The sequence below is a fragment of the Pygocentrus nattereri genome, chromosome 8, assembly GCF_015220715.1.
Source record: "Pygocentrus nattereri isolate fPygNat1 chromosome 8, fPygNat1.pri, whole genome shotgun sequence".
NCBI classification, from domain to species: Eukaryota; Metazoa; Chordata; class Actinopteri; order Characiformes; family Serrasalmidae; genus Pygocentrus; species Pygocentrus nattereri.
In genome coordinates, this window is record NC_051218.1 from 25,221,038 (window position 1) to 25,231,893 (window position 10,856).

Below are 10,856 nucleotides of genomic sequence, written 5' to 3' on the forward strand. Positions count from 1 at the left end.
CACTCCCGCTCGAGCCGCTCCAGTCGGGTATTGTGGACAGTCAGTGTTGACTCCAATTCAGTGACATTGTGCATGTGAGAGTCAAATGTCCGCTCCAGTGACTCAAGTCGTTCGCGAATCGGTTGAAGTGATTCATTCAGTATTCTGATAGTTTTCTCCATTTTTTGGTCTAGCTGTTCGCTAAACGCCGTAAACCATCTTGGAGGGGTGTCATCGTCGAAAGATGAGCCTGCAGTGGGAGCGGGAGATGAGTTATTTTCCAATAAGATCGGACGCTCTCCAGTGCCCGGTTCTTCGCGAGGTGCGAGGCCGGAGGAGGAGCTTTCCGGCAGCGCTGGAACCGTAGCTGCTGCCGGTGTAGCCGCGTCAGTACGTCGGGAAGTTAGCATAGTAGTGGAGTCAGATGAATTGGGCTTAGAACCAGCCCTGTCTCTCAAATTTCTTGACATGACCAATGTAAAATGTTTCTGTGGCCCCAAAATGTGCTTTTTAAACACCGAAAAGGCAAAAAAGTCGTCTGTTTATTACCAGGATAGCCGTGCCCCAGGGAGTCGGTATAAATGCGTCTGACTACGCCACCATTAAACCGGAAGTCAAGACCAAATTTAAGACAATTTGAATAGTTCTATATGAAAAAAGTCAGTCTCAATGAAAAGCATGATGCAATTTATTTTTATCCAAATGAGATTTATAGGACTTGTTTTTGTTGAATAGCACCACACTATGGTGATGTCAAACTTCATAAGCTATCAGAGAATGCCTTAGAGAGATTGGACACATCATTTAATGTTTGTAATGATTGTTCAATGCTAAGCCCTGCCTGTTGCAATCTTATTGGCCAAAGAGGTCCAGTGGTTGAGTCACTCCTAACAAGTCACTTATATAGTGGCCCAACGTTTCAGCATGCAAAGTGTCAGCTCAGTCAGCCAAGCAGATGCTCAGAAACATTTTTGGCTATTATGGTGCCCCACAATTGAATAATTGGTGTAAATTTTGGTGGGTCCCCTCAAAATCAATCAGTGTGTATTGCAAGACTTGTGTGTTACTAAGTTTGATGAGAACTGGTTAAAGCAATCCTAATTTGTAGCAATTTTTTGTGAATAAAGCTAAATCCAGAAGGGCATAATTGGTACGTGGTGGCCATATTGTTTACAAATATCAATTGTCTTTTAATAATTCTTGACCTTTTGTGGTCATATTTTGCCAATTATTTTAATAAATTCCAGGCTTCAGCTTAAAAGGTTTAGCGTAGCATTTATGTGCAAGTACTTTGACTGGAGATCACACATTTCATCAGGTATGGGCCAAAATGTAAATTGTTGCTCTATAGCACCACTATAGCCTGAGTAGTGGGGAGGTTTTAAGGCAGACCCTCTAAGTTTGGTCCCTGAGGACTTATCGTGTCTTCTCCCCAACAATACACCATTTGTTAATTCTATACAGATGTTTCAATTTTGGTTATAATCAGACAGATGCTTATGGATTTGTAGTGCTTAAAGTCAGAATAAGCTAGGTCACATCGATTTGAAAAAATATTGCTGCCACACTCTGCTTAAAAGTTATGTTTTTAATAAATATTATCTTCAGATTCTTCTAAGACCAATTTTGAGGATGTCATGGAAATGTATTTAATAGTGTTGAAATATGCCTTTTGAGCTATTATGCTTAAGGATGATTCTAAATGTCACAGTGGCTGAGAGGTAGCGGGATTGTTTTGTGTCTCAGGAGATAAGTGGAAGTGACCTCGCTATAAGAACAGAAGCAGAGTGTGAAGATAGAGGCGGCAAGGCAGTGGCGCCTAGCCGCAAGGCTACGGGTCGATTCTGGATGTTTTGCTTGGCTGCTCGCTGTAAACAGGTCGTATAAGATAAACATGTAAGAGAATGGTGTACAATTGAGAATAATGCTGACTAATGCTTACTGCCATGAAAGGAACGTAAGGGCGGGGGAATGACAGAAGGGTATAAGAAGCACAACACACAGCTAGGAAAGATATAGGAAAGGGAGAGAGAATCCATTTTTTGTCATGTTCGCTTTTTAATAAACCTGTTACTCACTTTGATAAAGACTCAGAGGCTCAAATTCATTTTTTGTCACGATTTCCACCACAATTTGGCGTCACGAACAGGATGAGCAGCGGACTGCGGCGAAGGGAGGAGAAGTGAAACACCCACCGAGGACGCTCTCTGGCTGAAGCCGGACCCAACAGCAGGGGAAAATCCCACAGAATAAGGGAGAAGTACCGTGGGGTGGGTGTGACTAATCATCCCTCCGCACGCAGTCCAAGCCTCATCAACGAACGAATAGGTGGTGAGTGACAAGTTTAAGATTATTTGAATGTTGTTGAATTTTATACCCCTCCACCTCACCTAAAGCACTCCGCCCTGGACAAAGTTTAGTTGCATGACGGTGTAACACATTGCGTGGCAGTCAGGGCAGGATGCTCGATGGCGCAATAAGAGAAGACTAGCCTGGTCAGAGCGAGGCCTCTATTGATAGACGTATCTTTAGAGCAATAGGTCCGGACCTTGGGGAGGAGTGCATAAGTAATATCAATAGTACAGGGTGCTGATTGAGTATTAAGTAGGGATAAAGGGAGGTGAGACTTGGTTGTTGGGGCCAAATTTCTCTGAGTCGCCAAATCAAGTGAGAGAACAAAATGGGATCCCAATTAGCTGTTAGTTTAATTGTTTTAATTTAGTTTAATTAATTTAATTCCGGGGCGGCATGGTGGGTAGCGCTGTTGCCTCACAGCAAAGAGGGCCTGGGTTCCCCCGGCCGGGCGACATGGGTCCTCTCTGTGTGGAGTTTGCATGTTCTCCCTGTGTCTGCGTGGGTTTCCTCCGGGTTCTCCGGTTTCCTCCCACAGTCCAAAGACATGCAGTCAGGCCGATTGGATGTGCTAAATTGCCCCTAGGTGTGAGTGTGTGAGTTTGTCTGTCTGCCCTGCGATGGACTGGCGACCCATCCAGGGTATATCCTGCCTTCCGCCTGAAGACTGCTGGGAAGACCTGCCCGCGACCCTGACAGAGAAGCGGCTTAGAAAATGGATGGATGGATTGATGGATGGATGGATAATTTAATTCCCAATTAGTTAAGGAGTTAAAGTTTAACCCTAAAGTCCATACTGCAGCTCTTTTTAGCAAATGAGCCAGGATTATGGTACTGACAGTGTAATGCATGTTCCCCTTTGGATCAAATATTTTGGATTTCCAGCAAATGAACTCTCCCTCAGCAAAAAAAAAAAAAAAAACAGCAAATGGTAGTTTAGTGTGAAATATTTGAATAAATTTAAAGAAAGAGTAATATCACCACCCGTGGGATGTCCACGGGCAGTAATCAAACACTGTAAAAAACATAAAAAGAATATGGTTAGAGCAGCAGGGTTTTGGCTGGAAGAGGCCGAACGGAGGCAGAAAGAGAGGGAGGGGAACTAACCCTGTGTCTCAGTGTGTCTCAGTCACGCTTGATCCTGACCTCGATGCCGCCCCACCGAGACGACCCCGACCAGGAGAACCAGCAGCACCAGAACCAGAAGAAGAGCTCCCACCACCACCACCGGAGATGCTACAACCACCTCCACCGCCATACAACCCACCACCGCCACCACCTGCAACGCCTAGCCCATACGCACCAGCGAGGGCAGGCCTGGATGAGATCCAACAGAGCGCGTCAGCGGCTCCGCAGACCAGCCCATCCCCAACCGGCCCTGGACAGCAGCAGCCTCCTCCCGTGTGGTCACCCGTGGCTGCACACACCAGGAGCCATAATGAGAACATAGAGGGGAGTGAGACATTCACTGGTATGCCCACCTCCCCAGGAGGCTGACATCACCATGGGAATGTTCTTACAGCAGTTCAGGCTCCGAGTGGATGTTTTCCAATGGTGGAAGTTGCAGGACCTGAAGGCCCATTGTTAGTCCACCAATACTGGACTGAAAAGGATATAATGGAAGCTGCCTCTGGTTTTTCTGACCCTCGACAAGTAGGAGGACGAAAGTTTGGAGAGGAATTTGAGGACTTTGTTATGTCTTGTCGCCCAACTGCGAATGAGATAAAACGCATCTTGTTCAAGAAGCTGGGGTCCGGTTTCTGCAAGATCGACCGGAACTGGCCAGATGGAGACATTCGCCAGCTGACCAACCGGACCCCAACGCTCCCTATCAGAATATGATAAGGGGTCTGAGAACTCGCCTAGAGGTTGCTTTCCCTCTGCATGTGAACACGGGGAAGATAGCAGCATGTAAGCAGGAAGATGGAGAGACTGTCCAAGATTAACTAGTCCTTGACAAGAGTGCACACAGATTACAGCGGGCTGGAAGCACCTGCTAAAAGAGCGAATGATGCAGAGCACGTGGACCCATGGGAAGCAGACAGCCTCTCAGCGTCATTGAGGACCATGCCAAACACCATGAAGGCCTTCTCAACTCAGAAACAAAGAGGAGAGAAAAAAAAAAATGAGCAGACACGATGGATCAAGCCATCATGTGCAGCAAGTTGCAGCCCTCTCCACCAGAGCTCCAGGCCAAGGAGGCCGAGGGAGAGGGCAGGGGAAGGGTCGAGGACGAGGCAGATGCAGAGGGAGAGGATTCGCTGGCAATGGGCCAGCCTTCCAACCAAGTGTGGATCAGATGGGTGAATGGGAGAATCTGTGCTATAACTGCGGCCAACTTGGACATTTTGCCAGAGACTGTCCAGGACAGTCCACTCAAGAGAAGTGACGGGCGGAGGAGGGGCAGGATGGCGAGGCGGGATCCACTGACACACCAAAAAGGGAAGTGCCATCTTCTTCTCCCTATTTTTCATTAGTGCAGCAGCTGACAACATGCCCTTTAAGCATGCCAAAAATAACGTTAACGGTACAAGGGAAGGATTTGGAATTTTTGGTAGATAGTGGGGCAGGCCATTCGGTGATTAGAACGAATGACCTTCACTGTGACACACAGCAGGGAAAATCTCAAGCATTAATAGGTGTGGGGGGAGAAGTAGTTAGAAAGTGTCTGTGCCTCTCCAGTGCTCTCTAAATGGCAAAATGTTTTCGCATTGTTACTTAATATCTTTCATTTGCCCGGTAAATCTGTTAGCTAGGGATCTAATGTGTAAATTGGGATGCACTTTGATTAGCTCACCAGAGGGACTAGCCATAGATTTTCTAGAACAACCATGCATGGTTCAATTAGCATCAGGTGTCCCTGGATACGTTTACATATGGCACTGTGTTGATGAACAAGGGTTAAACATTTTCTGTCAAAAGCCCAACAAACAGTTTTAGGATCTTTGCAATGGAAAACTCAAGATGTGCATTGCACCTCACACATCATTCGAGGCCCAGATCATGATTATGAGAAACAGTTTTTTAAACCAATGACAGAATCCCTTGCCACTACAGCACTCATATGGAGCGACAAAATGGCGGCCGCCCTAGTTTCACTGACAAAAGCTCAGAGCGAACTGTTCACAGTAGGTAATTCGTACCCACACATCTCCCTAGCCAGATTTAAACACCCTCCCATGGCGAGACTTTGGACCATGGGCTTTGAGGGTGGCCAAGGCTAACGATTGTACTGACACAGAGCGCCCTAATGTACAGTACAGCGCCTCCACGAAAACGTGGAAGTGCCCTTTTCAATGCAGATTGAGAACGGAGCGCACTGTGGAGCTATTTGGCCCCCCTCCATTGGTGCGGCTGCCACGCTCACAGAGGAGGAGGAACTAGAACTGGCTTCACTTCATCCTCAACTGTGGGCGTCCAGTAAATATGATGTGGCACTAATTAGGGACTGTGAACCAGTTGTGATCACTCCCAAATCAGCATACAGACCCAGGCAGGCCCAGTATCCTTTGAAGCCTGAGGCAGTTGACGGCATTAAGCCTGAATTTCAAGCACTGCTCCAGACAGGGGTAATAGTTCCATGTCCAGACTCACCAGTAAGAACACCAATCTTCCCAGTAAAGAAACCCGGCCGGGATGAGTGGAGGTTTGTTCAAGATCTGCAAGCAGTAAATGCAGCAGTCCAAGCCAGAGCCCCAGAGGTTCCAAACCCCCACACCATTTTGTCCCAAATACCCACTGACCACACCCACTACACAGTAGTGGACCTGGCCAATGCGTTTTTCAGTGTGCCAGTGCACCCTGACAGCAGATTCTGGTTTGCATTCTCATTTGAAGGCAAGGAATACACATTTACATGTCTTTGTCAGGGGTATTGCGAATCACCTACCATCTATAATGCGGCCTTGAGAGATAGCATGGCTTCACTAACACTACCCGAAGAGGTGGTGCTGGTTCAGTATGTGGATGATTTGCTCCTGAGCGCCCCCTCACGGGAGCTCTGCAAACAGGCAACCCAGCAGTTGCTGCAGCATCTAGCCAACAATGGGCACAAAACCAGCAAAAACAAATTGCAATATTGCAAGCCAGAGGTCACCTTTCTGGGCCACATTATCACCGCAGGCCAAAAGCGGATGGCAGCAGACAGAATACAGGCGATTTGCCAAACTCCCAAACCAATGAATAAGAAACAACTGTTGTCTTTCCTTGGTATGTGCTCATATTGTCACATAATTGTCATTCCATCTTATGCTGAGAAAGAGGGGCCCCTTAGGGAAATCATTCCAACAAAAAGCACGAATACCACACGCCTGCAGTGGACTGAGCAGGCTGAGGAAGCTTTCACACAGCTCAAGATAGCTTTGCAAAACATGCCTGCTTTGGGTATACCTGATCCAACAAAACCCTTTGTACAAATGGTGGATGCGAAAGGCATCTATATGACGTCAGTCCTCACACAAAAACATGGGGATAAGTTACGCCCAGTGGCGTATTTCTCCTGCAAATTGGACCCTGTAGCCAGGGCCTACCAGTTTGCCTTAGAGCAGTGGCAGCAGCAGAAAAGGCTCTAGTAGCCTCTAGAGACATAGTTGGGTACGCCCCCCTCACTCTCAAGGTTCCACACTCAGTGCATAACATCTTGCAAGACCAAAGGGTTGTACACCTCTCCACACAAAGATGATTGCGTTACCATACAGCTTTGCTGGACCTGCCCAATGTTACGGTGCGCCATTGCACCGCTCTAAACCCAGCCTCACTTCTGCCTAACTAAAGCCTGTGAACTCACAGAAGGCAAAACGCTCACGGTCTGGACGGACTCCAGATATGCGTGGGGCGTGGCACATGACTTCGGTTACATGTGGAAACAAAGGAACTTTCTGACAAGCTCTGGCACTAAAATAAAACATCACAAATTCATTAATGAATTACTTTCTGCCTTATTGCTACCATCACAAATTGCAGTAGTCAAATGTGCAGCACACACTTCAGCAGATGACCCTGTCAGTAAGAGAAATGCTTTCGCAGACCATGTGGCAAAACATACTGCCTGCACAGATCCGATCGCCGCCACACAGCTTCTTGTAACAGATCAAGAGAAACCTACACTGCAAGACATCCAGTCCTCTGCTACTTCGTCAGAGCAGGCTCAATGGTCCAAATCAGGGTGTGTTAAACAAAATAAGGTATGGGTACACAATGCTACAGACAGACCATGTCTCTCTAAAGCATACATGAAAGGGTTAATTGCTATTGCTCAAGGGAGGAGTCACATGAGCAAAGGGGGGATAATGGATATGATAGCAAGACACTGGTATGCACCTGGACTCTCCACACTCACCCAAAATTTTTGTTCAGCATGCTTAGTATGTGCACAAAACACACACAGACACACACAACCTCTGTCACAACAGTCTGTGGGTCATCCCCCAGCGACAGAACCGTTCCAACATTGGCAAATTGATTTTGTTGAATTAACTCCAGCAGAAGGGAAAAGGTTCCTCCTGGTCTGTTTATGCATGTTCAGCAAATGGGTTGAGGCTTTTCCCACAGGTACCCAGGATGGCGAAGCAGTGGCCAAAGCATTCCTCAAGGAAATAATTCCCAGATGGGGCCTGCCACAATATGTTTCAAGTGATAATGGTAAACCCTTTGTATACACAGGCTTGAATAGCCTGACCAAGTATCTAGGAATAGATATGAAAAAACATTGCAGCTACCACCCCGCCAGTGCCGGGGCAGTAGAGAGGACTAATGGGACCATCAAAAATGGTCTTCAAAAAATGACACATCAACAGGCCTTAATTGGGTCAAATGTCTCCCTCTGGTCCTTTGGCAGAGTAGGACCAGACCACAAATGAGAACAGCCTAAATGCATTTGAGATAGTGTTTGGCAGGCCTCCCAACACGGGAATAGGTCCACCCCCACTCGATAACCAGTTGCTTGACCACTCTCTCACGTCCTACTGCGTCTCACTTTATGAGACGCTTCTGTCTGTGTCTAAGCAGGTGAAAGCAGTACTACCTCAAGCTGACCAGCCCTTCCACGACTACAAGCTGGGTGATTGGGTGCTGATCCGGGACCTGAGGAGGCGGAGGTGGAACCAGCCCAAGTGGAGGGGACCTCACCAAGTGCTTCACTTGGTCACCCACACTGCAGTCAAGGTGGAAGGACGAGGAATGTGGGTACATCACACTCACTGTAAGAGGGCTCCAACGACACCTGAGGAAATGACTTCAACATGATGTACATCACACTGTTGCTTTGCCTCGTCTCCCTGGCAGGAGCCTGGGAGACCACTGAGAAACAGTGTGGAGGTAACAGAGCCTGCATGATGTCTGTTGTGGCAGCTAATGCTGTGGACCCCGACAGACATTGTTTAGTATGCCACAAGTTTACCGTCCCATGGGTTCCCACACCACTAGACAATGCTACGGCTGCTCCACTGATCCAGAACATGTCAGACTGTGGACTGAACACAGGGGTGGGGTTCATGTTGAATGTTTCCCAAGAATATTTACTGACTGGGCAGATGCCTGTATGGGCCACTAATGGCACCCAAGCTATCGCACATAGACCCAATGATTGTGAAACTAATGGTCCCAGGTATTCACCTCAGTTTCAAAACATCTTTTTCTGCAATACCCACTTATAACGCTACCATGTGCTTGTGTTCAATAGGTGTCCCAGATGGCCCCATCTTAGGTCACACGGTGCCGGTTCAATTTTACTGCCCTAAATCCAGAAAATACTAATTGTTCTGTCTCTACTGGTAACATCACCCATTATTTCCAGTCTACTAACTGCACCCTACTCATGTACACCCAAACCTCAGCCCGGTAAGCTGGGTCTGTGGTCAGTCGGCCTACACTGGGTTCCCAATTGCATCGTGGTATAACTGGAGAGGGTGCTGTACTCCCGCCATAGTAGTTCCCAATTTAGCCGTGTTCCATAAGCCCGTTAGGACTAGGCGAGGTGCCCCAACTTACAATGGATACACCCTCGCTGACCCCTGGACCTCTCCAGGGACAGCTGTGGGGTGGTCTGTGTTCTTGGGGGGAGGCACAGCAGCAGCCTTGAACAAGATAAATGGCTTGGCATGGCAGATACTAGTCTTGGCCAATGAAACAGAGAAAGCTCTCACCTTAGTGAATACTGAGATGGCTGCAATTAGACAAGCCGTGTTGCAAAACAGAATGGCTCTTGACCTCTTACTGGCTAAGGAAGGAGGGGTCTGTAAGGTATTGAACACCTCATGTTGTTTCTCACTCCCAGATTATTATAGAAATATGTCTGATCTCATTGCTCACATGCGAGCTAGCATTCAGCATCCACCAATCGCAGATGACTCCTGGTTTAGCTGGCTGACATCTCTGATGGGCCCATGGGGACGCTGGATTGTTACTATGTTAATACCATTTATATGTGTGCTACTTCTTGTGATATGTATTGCTCCCTGCATCTCTAATTGCATTTCTGCCATGATTGCCCACTCCTTTACTGCTCAATATCACATGTTACAGATGGACTTTGAGGATGATGAAAATCACCCTTCTTCTGATTCTTTGAACTTGCAACATTTGTTTAATGAGGGAAAGTAAAGTTTAGAGGTTGATTTAGAATCAAAGGGGGAAAATGTCATGGAAATGTATTTAATAGTGTTGAAATATGCCTTTTGAGCTATTATGCTCAATGATTATTATGCTTATGATTCTAAATGTCACAGTGGCCGAGAGGTAGCGGGATTGTTTTGTGTCTCAGGAGATAAGTGGAAGTGACCTCGCTATGAGAACAGAAGCAGAGTGTGAAGATAGAGGCGGCAAGGCAGTGGCGCCTAGCCACAAGGCTACGGGTCGAATCTGGATGTTTTGCTTGGCTGCTCGCTTTAAACAGGTCGTATAAGATAAACATGTAAGAGAATGGTGTACAATTGAGAATAATGCTGACTAATGCTTACTGCCACGAAAGTAACGTATGGGCGGGGGAATGACAGAAGGGTATAAGAAGCACAACACACAGCTAGGAAAGATATAGGAAAGGGAGAGAGAATCCATTTTTTTGTCATGTTCGCTTTTTAATAAACCTGTTACTCACTTTGATAAAGACTCAGAGGCTCAAATTCATTTTTTGTCACGATTTCCACCACAAGGACAACGGATAAAAACACAAGTAGTTGTAAGAAACCATCACCATTTAAATTTGTAACAATTGCTGAACAACTGTACATATATTTCCTCCAACACAGAGAATTTGTCACTCATTTGGACCTTTCATGGAATCTGGTGGCAGGCAGAGTGCCTACCACCATGTAAACTCCCCATGGACCATGGCTTAGCCTGGTGCGGCGCTAAGTATGTATTCCTGCAGGCTGGAAAACTCCAGGCCAGTCTTAGCTCCAAATGGGTTTGTCTTCTGGGAAATGCTTTATCATTGGTCTAAAACAAATGTATACAAAGAGACTTAACTCTAGCAGGCCCAGTACTCTTTACGGTGTTTTGTGTTTGACTCGTCTAAAACTCAGCTCTTA

At 46.8% G+C, this 10,856-nt stretch overlaps 1 protein-coding gene across 4 annotated transcripts in view; it reads left to right on the forward strand.

Moving 5' to 3' along the window:
* Positions 1 to 9,956, forward strand: part of st3gal5 (ST3 beta-galactoside alpha-2,3-sialyltransferase 5) — a 111,303-nt gene extending 101,347 nt beyond the window's left edge. Inside the window, exons 1-2 of one of the 4 annotated variants that reach the window (XM_037540550.1) lie at positions 1,802 to 1,875; positions 3,451 to 8,331. In XM_037540550.1, coding sequence (XP_037396447.1) covers positions 5,628 to 6,902 — 1,275 coding nt within the window. In that variant the 5' untranslated portion in view covers positions 1,802 to 1,875; positions 3,451 to 5,627 and the 3' untranslated portion in view covers positions 6,903 to 8,331. The other 3 variants (XM_037540549.1, XM_017682200.2, XM_037540551.1) reach the window with 3 other exon arrangements.
* The last annotated feature ends 900 nt before the right edge of the window (positions 9,957 to 10,856 follow it).